This window comes from Sylvia atricapilla, chromosome 2, assembly GCF_009819655.1.
Source record: "Sylvia atricapilla isolate bSylAtr1 chromosome 2, bSylAtr1.pri, whole genome shotgun sequence".
In the NCBI taxonomy this organism is placed as follows: domain Eukaryota; kingdom Metazoa; phylum Chordata; class Aves; order Passeriformes; family Sylviidae; genus Sylvia; species Sylvia atricapilla.
In genome coordinates this window covers 76,594,228-76,607,268 of record NC_089141.1, presented here as the reverse complement: position 1 = coordinate 76,607,268, position 13,041 = coordinate 76,594,228, and the positions used below count along the sequence as shown (strand labels likewise).

At 41.9% G+C, this 13,041-nt stretch overlaps 1 protein-coding gene across 1 annotated transcript in view; it reads left to right on the top strand.

Moving 5' to 3' along the window:
* Positions 1-5,267: 5,267 nt before the first annotated feature.
* The window catches only part of TMTC4 (transmembrane O-mannosyltransferase targeting cadherins 4), a 54,178-nt gene continuing 46,404 nt past the window's right edge, over positions 5,268-13,041 (top strand). Inside the window, exons 1-3 of the mRNA XM_066313487.1 lie at positions 5,268-5,349; positions 7,603-7,818; positions 12,487-12,602. Coding sequence (XP_066169584.1) covers positions 7,657-7,818; positions 12,487-12,602 — 278 coding nt within the window. The 5' untranslated portion in view covers positions 5,268-5,349; positions 7,603-7,656. The remainder of the gene's footprint in view (positions 5,350-7,602; positions 7,819-12,486; positions 12,603-13,041) is intronic.

Below are 13,041 nucleotides of genomic sequence, written 5' to 3'. Positions count from 1 at the left end.
ACAAGGTTAGACTCATGGTTGAAAAGTTAAAAATAACAGGAAAAGGTAGAGGCCTCAATTCATTCTTCTTCTTCACGTCATCATAATTTCATACTACTCAGTACAAAATTGCATCATCTGACTGATTTACCACACTCAGCACTGTGTTTTATTTAGGCAAATTACTATGTGAGTGCAAAATGAAGGTCCAATTTGCTAACATTAGGTAATACAAGGAAAGGCAAATAATATTTCTGGTGCTCTCACCAGGGTTTCAAATACTTTTCAAAAGAAGTTTCTTTAGATGCTGGAAGGTTTTTGCAGTAAATGATAATTTTCCTAATCTATTAATGTATCACCCAATGCAATTTTTTATAGTGTACATTAAAGTTCTAATCAACTTAACCTTAAGATAGATACAGCAGACTTTAAAAGTGCCTATTTTAATTTATATTTGTGTGTGTATGTGTGTGTAGTTTAAACACTATTAAACTGGAGGACAAAAGTAATGAATTACAAATTGATTCTGACAGCATAGATGCTTGTACAGCTTCTTGATTAGGACAATACAATTTTAAAATGTAAAACTTGGAAATATTCTTAAATCATATTGTTAGCACATGCAATCATTCAGATTGTGGCTTCAATCTTTTCCTCACACAGCTTTAAATAATTTTTGGAAGGAAATTCAAGAACCTTTGAAAATTATTTAAGGGTTCCACTTTCCATTTAAATTTTCTTTTTGTTATCTTCTGCTTCTTTGTGTCAGGAACAGATAGTTATTTTAATTTCAATGTCTGGCAAAGAGAGGTGTATTTTTGCTAACAAAAAGCTATGCAGATGCACAGAGTGAAACAGTTCAGTATTAATAGTGAATTTGTAGCAAGCTGGTATAACTACCTTGGTACATTCCTTGAAAGGTTTAGGTTGATTATTGATAGACAGTTCTTTATTTTTCCCGTAAAAGCTTATAGCTTTTAAGGGAAGTATAGCTTGTATTACATCTAAAGTACTACAGTGAGAAGTATTGAGTATTCTTATGCTTCAGAGAACAACAGAATAGTGGAATCTTTGTTACCCACACGTCTTTGACCTACTACATTTTCATTTTTTATTGAAAAGAACACATTCTACAGAGCATATTTCTCACATTCAGAATTAACTGATTAAAAAACATATTTCTTATCTACTTATTTAGGAGAAGGAACATGTGTGATTAAGTATATACTTTTAATACAATTTAAGACTGTGAGCCACAATTCTTCAACTCTACCCTAAACATTTTAGTAGCAGCAAAACATAGTAACAAGTCTTCAATGGATCTGCTCATTCTCAACCGATGAGCAGGGATATGTCTACAGCAGCAGGGCTAAAGGATTCACTACTTCACTGGAAGCCTCAATTCAATAGAAAATTAGAGTTGTAGGGTCTTTCTGTCAGTACTCTTATAATAACTTCTGTTCCATTTAATCCAGAGTTATCAAAGTACAGGAGCCTCAAGCACGTTCACTTCCTGCATATTTCATAAAAAAGCCCATAATCACTGTGAAAATGGCAGCAATCTGATAGATACCTTAATGAGAGACCCAGCTGTCACCAATTCTGTGTGGTGACTGCCTGGCCAGGAAGTCTGGGCAGGCTGTTCACCAGCAAACACACTCATAGCTCTGGTAAGTCATGGAACAATGTGAACCTGAAACAGGTGGCCAGCCAAAATGCAAAGTGAAGAATACCGGGGGATCTCAATGAGGATGACTTACATGGGTCACAAGGAGAACCACAGTTAGTAAAGCAAAGAGGTGTTGGAAGATGAGGCACAGAAAAAACAGGGAACAAGACTCTGATCATTGCACTCGCAACAATCTTGTTTAACTTCTGTTTCATTTCTGCTTTGCTTTTATGACTTACAGCTGATCAGCATTGGAACTGCACCAGGCATATGACTTTGGCTGTGTCTACATACAGGATGTGTGCTTACAGACACACACACACACACAGCACATGACATACAAAACAAGCTGCCTAAGACCTGCTACTTAAAATGCCTCATTCAGTGTAATTAATTGGGACACCAGCTGTCAAGAGGAAGAGACCATCGAAATACTGTTAACAATAGTAGGGAAAATATGCCTATTCTTTATGAAAATATTTGCATGTAAAATGCCTGTGCATACCTCAGCCATGGAACAGGTAGGAACAGCCGGTTACCTACAGGCACAAGCTGTGGCTGGGCCCTCAATGGCCACAGCCACATTTACGAGAGCAAAGTCCAGGCAATGGAGAAGACATAGCTGTTCCAAAAACAACTGTGGTAGCAACTGACAGCCTTTTTAAGCTTCTGAACCACTTTGGTTGAATCCTGCATTACAACAGTCCCTGACATTTTGTTCTCTTGTCTCCAAAGTGACTGTGATACTGTCAAGTGCTGATCCCTTGAAATATGACGTGTTCTGCACACTCCTTTCTTACAAAAGCGAGGCTGGCCTTTGTGCAGATCTGCAATGGCAGGCTGCTAAAAATAAGGATGCAGTAGCCACTTAGGCAGATCAATTTAGCATGCTGAGAAAACTACAGAGCGAGGAGATACTCACTTCATACACACAACCCTCCCAGAAACTGCAGATTAAAAAAAAAAAAAAGTTGTATTTAGGAACTGCTTCAAATTGAAATGCTATAATAACCCTCCAAAGAAGCAGACTGAAGATAAATTATGCAACTGTAGCTGATTTGAATCAGATTTTGAGGGAACTAGGGAAATCTCCAGAACAGGTATTTGCTCTGCAGTTCTTCATGTTAATTAAAGCAGAACAGAAGGTCATCATAAAAGCTGATCTATTATAAAAATAATAAAGGCCTAAGAAAAAAATGGTTATTTCTAAATGGAAAATAATGGGAAGCAGAACCTTCTGCATGTGTTAACTAGTTCATATGGAAATGTTAATCACTATTGTTGTATTGACATAAGTGGTGATGAGGTGATTTATACCATCTGTGCATCTGGCTGTGAGGAAATACATATATTTGACCAGAAATGATGATACCAGCAGACACACTGAACAAATGGAATTCCAGTTATAAAGCACAGATACAGGACATGCAGATGTCCAAGAAATGTAAGCAAAGGAGCTCCTAAGAAGAGTATGTGATTTGAATGGGTCATTAGTAGAAATAAATACATCAGCAAATGTGATAAAGTCAAACTAGCTATGGAACAAACACAGAAATGTGGAAGTGAGTCAAATACTACAAGTCTGGCAATTGTCACAGTGAGTCTGGTGAAGCAAATCTCAACCTTGATTCACAGAACCTTACATATATTTACATATGCTTAAATTAAAATAAATTCTTACATATGGGCAAACTTAAGCATGAACTGAAATTTCATTTACTTCATTAGAAGTTATAGAAGATAAGATTGAATACATGATATATTGCCTTTTCTAACTAAAGGAATTTTTTTCTAAATTGGGCGCCTCTCTTCTGAGTTAGGGCCCTTCCATTAGCAAACACTAATTAAAAATTCTATAAATATTGTAATCTCAGGAAGATTATTGAATTTGAGAATTCTTGTTGACAAGAATTTGACTTGATAATGCATATGTGTGGTAGTTTGGGGGTGTGGAAGTTGAAACAGTAAGGAAATGTCAGGAAACATCAACCAGTACTTCCTAATCATGAAATAATATGGCAAAGCTTCTTAAAAAACTTCTTAAAGTTATTTTTAAGAAGAGATATAAACTTCAGTGCTTTGGATTGTAGAAGCAGAAACCTAGAAAACATGTCTCTGCTGATTATCTCATGTTTTACCTTGAATTTATAAGGCAAAATGACCCAAAAGTCATAACAACATCTTTCACTTTTACCATTTCCTGAGGACAAATTATGAAACACAAAGCTTCCTCATTGTGCCGACCTAGATCACTAAGTCAGGGACAAAGCCAGGACAAACAAGATCATTTGAAAGTACAAGGCTCAATTTATTGGTTTGCAGGTCTTTGCGTACCTATTTTAGCTCTTGTACCACAGGGACCTGAAGCCTGCAATCAGTTCACAGAGCTTTGCGTGCTTGATGACAGCAGGTCGCCGGCTCTCCACCACTTCACAAGCGAGGAGCACCTCAGACGCTTTGTGGTAGCTGTTTAACAGGCACAAGTTACAGACTTCCATCTTAAAAGCAGGAGTTGCACATATACAGCTGAATAATATACGAGCCTGGCAATTGTGCAGTCTCAGCTGCTGCCTCTCACCCAGCTGAGCTGCCCGTGTTGCAGAGCAGATGTTCCAAAGCAGGTGTCAGCAGTTATGGGTGGCAGCCACCAAAACCCTCCCTCCCAAAGCAGTGTTTCCACTCGAGAGTTAAAGCCTCAAAGGAGCCATGAAATAACCTTGTTAATTTGACGTTTGATAAGGCAAACATCTTTAAAAATCCCACTCCAAATCATATGTCACTCCCTGGCACACAGCCAGGAGTTCTCATCCAATTTCAACATATTAAGATTTTGATGGGGGATTTTTAGAGTAGCTTCTGCCGAACATTTGGTGCCACCAGTTCAGTGTTTAATCACTTTCTTACGAGGAAATAGCGATGATGTTTAAACGTACGAATTACCTACACCTGATACAAGGCTTTTGTTGTCACCTTACAGTACCTGTCCTGCGGAGACATCTGCAACAACCCCAGTAGGACGACAGCCTCCTACAAAAAGGCTGGAACGCTCTGCCCGCTCGCCCTTTTATCGGTCCTAGGCGGCGAGATCCCGACACCCATCCCCGCCACCGCCCCACTGGGGCTGGATCAGCTTCCCGGGGGATTGTCGCTCCGCGCACGCCCGCCGCCGCAGGAACCTCGCAAAGGCGAGAGGCGCGGGGGGCTCATGCTCGCTGTTCTCCCGCCCCCGTGCCGGCCGGCCCTCGCTCTCCCCGGCCCACCCCGCGGCCAGCCAGACACGCGGGACAACGAGCACCGCCGGGGCACCCCGGGCGGACGCGCACCGGGAACGCGGCGCAGGCGACGGCGGGCGCTGCCGGGAGCCCGCCCGGCCCCGCCTGTGCGCGGGGCGCGGAGTTTGGGATGAGGCGGGAGCGACCCGCACCGGCCCCGCGGCCACCGCGAGTGAGCACCCAGCTCCGCGCGCCCGGCCCCGCCCGCCACACGTCACCGCGGCCGCAGCCAATGGGCACGCGGGGCTGTCTCAGTGGGCGGGGCCAGAGAGGGGCGGGGCGGGACGATGGCCAATGGGCTGCGGGGATGTTCCCGGAGGCGCAGCCGCCGCGGCCCCTCCCCCGCCGGCCGCTCCGGCTCGGGGCTCGCCGGGCGGGAGAGTTTCGCTCCCGGGTGGGAGATGCCGCGCGGGCTCCGTGTCCTCGCAGGTAACGCCGCGCGGGGGAGCGGGGGTCTCGCCGGCGCCCCGTCCGCTGGCGGGACCGGCCCGGGGGGTGAGGGCCGGACGGGACGGGCCACCCCCTGCGGCGGAGCCGTCGCCGCCAGGACAAAAGGGGAGCGGCGAGCGGGGCAGGGCCACCGCCAAACTCCCGGCGGGGCTCGCTTGCTCCGGAGCCTCGACCCTTTACCCCGCAACCGCCGCCGCGTTCCCGGGCGGGTTCCTTCCCCTAGACCGCCCGCCGGGTGCCCGGGACGCCCCCAAGTTTGCGGGGCTCCGGGCACGGCCAGCGCCACCCTGGGTGCGAGCCACCCCCGCGGCTCCGGCGCTCTCCGGCGGGAGGCACCGTGCCCGCCCCGCCGCGGGGTGCCTGCGGTGTGCGGCGGGCGCTCTCCGGGTCGGCTCGGGCTCGCCTTTCCCTGGAGAGGGCGGCGGGGAGGCGGCCTCCCTCCCTGTGCCCTGCCGCCGGGCAGCGCCGTGCGCGCCGCTCCGGGGAGGCGGCGGTCCCGCGGGGGTGCCGCGCCGCCCGGGGAGCCGAGGGCCCCATGGACCGGCCTCCTGGACCGCAGGGAAGAGGGCTGGCACAGCTGTGCGCCGGATAAATAGAGCAAGCGTAATAGGAGAAACTTTCAGGGCGAAATGATTTTTGAGTAGATTAAATATTTTAATTGCGTGGTGCGTGTTGATGCTGTATCCGTGCTGTCGGGAGCAACGCCGTGCACTTCCCTCAGTTAGCAGCCACGCTTTCTCTCTTTGTTCCCGTGAAAACTACTCCGAGAAAAGGTTTTGCTCTTAAAGCAGCTGCTTTGCTCAGCCGGAGAGCTCCAGCCTCTCAGGTTGCGCAGCTCCAGGTTACTGACTTTATCTGAATTTAGGAGCAGTGCCATATGGTCTCCAAAGCGAGGAGGGGCACTGGTGTGGCAGGGTGTGCTGCCTGTCCCTGTGCGCGTCTGTGTGCAGGAATTGGGAATATGCGAGGACCTGAATGAAGTATTGCGAAAGGAGAAAGCTACAGGGCAATTGCTGTAGCAGCTCTAATGGTCAGCTCTGTTACAGGAGCCAGATGATTGGAGCTGTTTTCCTAGACCGTGCAAAGACATTGAATGCAATGGTTCAGGGGTGCGCCGGAGCTATTTTTCTAGATTTTCTGCTTTTCCCGTATGACGGTATTAAATGCAGTATTTTCAGGAGTGCAATAGTTGATTTAATAAGCAAATAAATATGAAGAAACTGAAGATAGGCCACTATACGTGCCTGTCATTCTTTGGGTTTACAAAATAAAAAAAAATCATGTTCTGCCTGGCTTTTACTGCAGTTTTCCATTCATAGCCACCTTTGCTTGCTGTTTATAGCAGCACTTGATAATAGGACCACTCACAGTAGTGTCTGAGCACCCGAGAAGCAGAAGCAGAGCAGTGATCTGGACAGAACGCTGGCTCTGGAGCATCCAGGAGACCCACCTGAGTAAAGGTGGCTCATGGGTGTAAACCTCCAGCCTTAGTGTCTCCACACTGATGTGTCACTCAGTGTCCTTGGACTGCAAGGTCTTTTTCATCTGTGTCAACAACCTCATGAGCCCATGAATACAGCTGTGGAATTTCAAATGCACTTGAGGTGTGCAGGGTGATTTTGTGAGCGCTATTCCCATCTCAGTTCTATGGGTCTTGTTGTCTCATTGCTTAAATTGTTGAGATTTAGGGCCTAGTCGATTAACTGCTATCTCCATATGTCTATCTGTGATGTTTGTATGAATTCCTTGCATAGAGAGTGGGTAAGACTAGGTCCTTTAATTTGATTAACTGAAGGGAGTTGAGCTCTTTTGGCAATTGAAAATGTTTGCTTTTTAAATGTGGAAGGAAATTATAATGTTTATCATTTTCTACAGAACTTTATAAATACTTCACAGTCTCCCTGATGCATCTGCATGTACTGCTTGAAAAGAACAGTAAGAAACAGAAAAACAGTGATTTGCTCTAAGTTTTAGAATTTGTCTGTGCCAAAGTTTACCCTTAGTATCTAAGGATTTCTTATATTTCATCTCTATACTCCAACCATGAGAAATTGTACCTTCCTCATTTGAAGTACAAAATTATGTTTAGGTATGTTCCAGTAACTATGAGAGGCACTGAGAGAAAAAACGTAAGGTTGTATGAAACTTCTTCTCTCCCAAGCCAGCTTTCCTTTAAAATTCTTTTTTAGTCAATTAGAGCTGTAACCATGCACTTGTATGTGTTTCTTCCAGATTTTCAACCAACATAATGCTGAAGCTCCCAACTTGGAACAAGCATTTCACAGAATGGCACAAATGGAACCTAATCTGGACCATGATGTCTCATGGTTCCTCCTTCCATCATACTGGGCTAAAATGGTTGTGGCACTAATTTCCTTCCTCTGTTTTGCTAACAGCTATGATGGAGATTTTGTCTTTGATGATTCTGAAGCCATCATCAATAATAAGGTTTGTATCTTTTCTTTTCCTCACATCCTTTGGCATAAATGGTCATAGGTAAAGAAATAATGGAACAGTTAATTTAAATAGACCCAAAAGTTTCAAGTTTCAGCTTCAGTAAAGAGCTTTTCTTTTGGTTTTGTTTTTTTTTTGGGGGGGGGGGTGTTTGTTTGTTTGTTTTGGGGTTTTGTTTGGTTTTGTTTTTGTTTTGGTGGTGTTTTTTTTTTTTTCAGTTTTCTATTTTGTGTTATTGGGTGTGGTTTTTTTTTTAAGTTTTTTAAGTTAAGCCTGATTTAAAGGTACTTGTACATCAAGACTGCCAGTAAGTTTAATTTAATTATGCTTATTCCCAAGTCAGTGAGAGTGTACAGTAAACTTTTCTGATACCCATGGATGTTAATAGGAAATTTTGTTCATTATCTTCTTGGGGTCACATAGTAAGACCAATGAATAAACTTAATCTGGCTGCAGGTACATAAGGCATCATTAAGCTATTGTAGGGTGCAGAGGCTTTTCAGGTGTAGTTTATATCATAAAAATGTTACATGGGCAAGCAAAGCTCCCTTTTTCCTCCTTCCCCCCTTAAAGTTCCTGTGACAACAGTATTTTTTTGAGATGGAGGTGGAGTATTCTTGTGTTCTATTTTAAAGGTGACAATACATTGAATGAACAGACCTTGAAAAGCTTAGAAATTAACATGTGATTCAAACAAACCTCTAGCTGAGATTCTTTTCACTTTGAGCAGTGGAGTGTCTGCAATTGCTGAGATACTTCACAGGATCACATGTAGCAGTGAGTGAGCCTGTGCCCATGGATGGGTATTGGTGTTACAGCTTTTATGCTGTTCTGGAAGGTACTTGTTAAGCATTTAGAAAGAAAAGCACAGGATAAGAATAATCACATTCATCTGTTGGTTCAGTCTTCCTGAAGCCGTGGGGTTTTACAAAGAGGATAATCTGGAGACTCATACTTCTAGAACACAATTCACTTTTTTTTTTTTTTCCTTGCACAAGATATAGAGGCAACTTATCACAATGTGCCTTTTAGAATCATGCAGAATTACTGTTTCCTTAGACAAATTTCTGTTATGCATGTGTAAGTCATCATACCCTCAGTTATAAATGTATGGGGGGGAAGATATATCTGTCAATTTAGAAATAAATCTCAAAGCTTCCAAGAGAATACTGTAGACAAATTAAGAACCTATAGCCTTGTTGTTTTGGGTTTTTAAAAAGTAGTATTGTAATTTATATTGCACAGCTCCTGGCAATGTTTCATTCTGCAAAGTTTTATTTGGGACCTGTTTATAATATTTTAATTTCTTAAAAGAATGAACAAAAGACTGATGTTGAAACAAGGCAGGTTGTTTTGTTAATGTGTAATTTCCACACTTGTAATCTCCCTCCATTTCTTTCAGTCTTTACTCTAAAAATGTTTCAATTTATCTATGCAACCCACCAATTTGCACCAGGATTCAAGCTGTTGGCAATGCCAAGAAATTCAACCAACTGCTAAAATAAATTAGTTCACATGTAGTCTGTATGTTCGAAAAACTGTGAGGCTGATTCTATTTTTCACATCAAAATCCTCTATTATTCTCTAGAAATTAAATGAGGATTTTGTGACCATATCGTTTTAACACGGGGATCATAGGAAAATATGGAAATTCAAAATCCACAAGAAAAATGCAGAGACAATGAGTTTACCCGTTTAATGGGGAGCGAGATTATCTAGCAATGGCACAGTTTATTAAACAAAGCGTAGCATATTTTATTCCTATTTAATAACAAAGGCAGCAGTTGAAGTAATTTTATAGGTTTACTGAGCATTGCTACTGTAGTATTTTCTTGGGTACTACACAGTGCCATTTCTGCTAATTTACTAGGTGCCATCATCCCAATCTTTTGTTTCTTTTATTGTTGTTTTAACAAAAGATACACATTTAGTTGACCCCATGCTCATTGTATCATGGAACATTCCATTATTGAATTTTATTGGAGTTAAAGGCTGTTTTTCAGATGCTTTCTTATCATTTTAAGCAGCATTTTAACTGGTAAACAACAGTGGCTTTTGTCTTTATTTATTTACTAACTTGGCAAGACAAACAGTTGGATTAAGCAGAACTTCAGACACAATATGTCATTTCCATAAGCCTTTATATAGAAAAACTGACCTTTCTTCAAATCTTGAACTCTGCTGTCTGTAAGCTGCTGCTAATCAAATATTTAGAGATTATTTGATAGCTACTTTTGGTTTTTAAAGAGAAAATCATATGTAGCTTTTGAACAGCTGTGTCTCTCAGAGCAAACTGTTCCTATTTTAGGGTAAGTTCGCTAAGTAGGAGAATTTCTGTAAGAAACTTTCTCACAGAACTTGGATACAAGGGCAAGATACATGATTGAAGATATCTGGGTCGTATGAAAGTGTAATCTAATCACTAAGTAATTCCATGCATTCAGCTTTTCCTGCATTCTTCCGATGGAAGACAAAAGAACCCTGATTGTAGCGGAACGAGAAATCAAGCCTTGTACATTTCCCATCTCAAGTTATTGAAGACTATCTGTGCCAAGGAAGACATACTTTTCTTCTTCAGTACTAACATTTATAAAAGTATGTCTTTCTTAGACCTTATGTACATAAGGAGCAGTGCTGGTGGTTGGAAAAACACTCCCAGGGCCACACCACCCTCTGACAACTGTCCCCTGCAGAGTACAAAGACTTCAGTAGATTTTGGTGTACATCCCTGTCCCAGCTTGCCCGTGGAAAAGCTGGCTTTATTGATTTAGTGAGCTGCTGGTTGAGTGTGTTCCTGCTCTGAGAGTCAAATTATGACCTTTAGGGTTTGCACATACCAATGAAGAAAGGAACAGGAATTTAGGTGCCTAAGGCTAAAATTGCAGTTCTGGGAGAAGAAAGAAATTTCTAGCTATTACTTGGCAGTAGAAACATCTGTGAGAGCATGAAGAAATTTTTCACCTTGGTAATTCTTAAGCCCAAGTAGGATCCCCTGTGAGTCTTGATTTCTTAAGAATTTCCCTGAGAGTGCTTTATTTGACAGCTGCAGTCTAGGTTTTTTCAGACTACAGTTTCAGCCCTGCTCTCTTTTATGTGTATTGATTAGTAATCTATTAGAGAATACTTTAGTTCATTTCACTATATGCTAGGAACTTTAGCCTATTTCCCCTTCCTAATTTTTTTTATCAGTTGTCTAATACTGGCCAAATTTGATCAAGTGATAGAAATAGAACTCTTCCTGGATTTTTTTTTATAAATTTGTACTTTTGGATGGATGAAAGTCAGAATATATTAAGAATATTCTTGTTAAAGAAGCAAGAAAAAATTAGTTATTTTAAGTTCAGTTTAGCAGCAGCCAGTCATTAGGGTCCAGCAATTTGGCTGTAGTTTGGGAGTATGTGCAAGACAAAAATACTAGCTAAGGATGAGAGGGAACGTACTGGAGACCACAGAAGTGCTCAAGATACTATAGAAGCAAGTGAGATGGTAGCAACATTGGAGCAATATTCATTATTGGAATTAATAAACCAAGGGAATTGCAATGTGGGAATCTTGTAAGTAGGTGGAGTTCTAGGAATAATAAGACAGGGTGCACCAGGGTTGATAAGACCTTTCATGGGGTTAGCAAGCCTATTTGTCTACTTAATTCTGTTTGCAGTGTCCTGTCCACTTCCTTTGGTTCCTTGGTCTCAAATAATTCTAAGGCAGAAGGTGGGGGTAGAGTAACTTGTTGATTGCAGGAGTAATACTGACTAGTAGAGTTTTGTTGTTAGGTTCTGTCTCAAGTGTCTAACCTGCATGAACCTTGCCGTAGCATAAATTGGTATTTAATTGCACCAGGGAAGCAGAAGAAGGGCAAGAATATGTTAGTTTGAACTTCTAAGCTTGTCCTCATAGAATAGTGAGGCCGATGCTAGCAAGATCCTTGTTTTCCTCCAAAGTGTATGCTTTCCATTTAATAGCCTACATTATTTGGGTTTTTTATTATCAGCATGGCTTTGACATAAAAGGGAAGAGCAAGCAAGCCTTTTTCTTTGCAGTCTTTTTTTATAAGCTCCTATTGCACCCCAGAGTAAAATAATTCATTACCATTCTGTCTTTTAATCTTTTAGAACGATATATAGAGATGTTGATTCTTGATTTCATGTATTAAGAGTTAAAACAATGTCAACTATTTGAATAGTCCTGTGCAAAGCAAGACTTCAAAAAGAGCTAACTGTTGTTTCCTACCTTTAGTTCCCTTGATTTCATGCTTTTGTTACTGGTTATGCTACTGCACTGGTAAAAAATGTAGCAGTTTGTAGTTGGCCTTCTCTGTAAGATAACCTACACCTAAAATCAAAGGCTTTTTACAAAATTATAAGGTAAGGAGATTTATGTATTTCATATCTCAGCTATTGACCAGATTATAAACTGATGTGAATATAGCTCTAAATTTCATGTAGTTATGCCTACTTACAGAATCCAGGATCATGGCCTTTATAATAGCAGGCATTCAAGATGTACCTTCATTGCAAACTTAGGTACCATGGGTTGAATGTCAGTAGTGAGCCAACAAAACTCCTCCTATGTCCACCTTAGTGTGAGCTTGTACTAGCTTGTGGTTTAGCTGTTTTGAACAAACGAAGAATTTTAAGAATCTGATAATTTGTTTTCTTGTAGGACCTCAGGGCAGAAACCCCACTTGGTGACCTGTGGTATCATGACTTTTGGGGTAGCAAACTCAGCAGCAATACCAGTCATAAGTCTTATCGACCGCTAACTGTCCTAACTTTCAGGTGAGACTTGTATTTTTGCTTGAGGTCCGAATATTTTTTAACCTGTATTGACTCAATTGAATTCAGGGGAGAAGCAACAGAAAAGGCAAGAACAAACTAGCTGGAGGGTAGTTGGATACCTTTCCAGAATACAATTTTTGAGTTCACTACCTTAATCTCAAATGGTGTTTTAATTTTCCAGGGGTTTCTTTCCCAAAATAGTAATTATTTTGACATTCTGTATTTCTGCTTTTCAGAGATTTTTGTCTTAATGGTCTTCTATACCTGGTACTAGGAGTGGTGTGGTACTATGTCACATCATCAAGGAACTAGGAAGTGTATGTTCCCTTCACTTGGCCATGCTGCCACTTACTTACGCTGCTATTGTAGTTTTTGTTCTCTGCTTACCTGCTGACTTGTCAAATGGTTTATCTTATAAATAGCACCAAGGTAGTGTGGC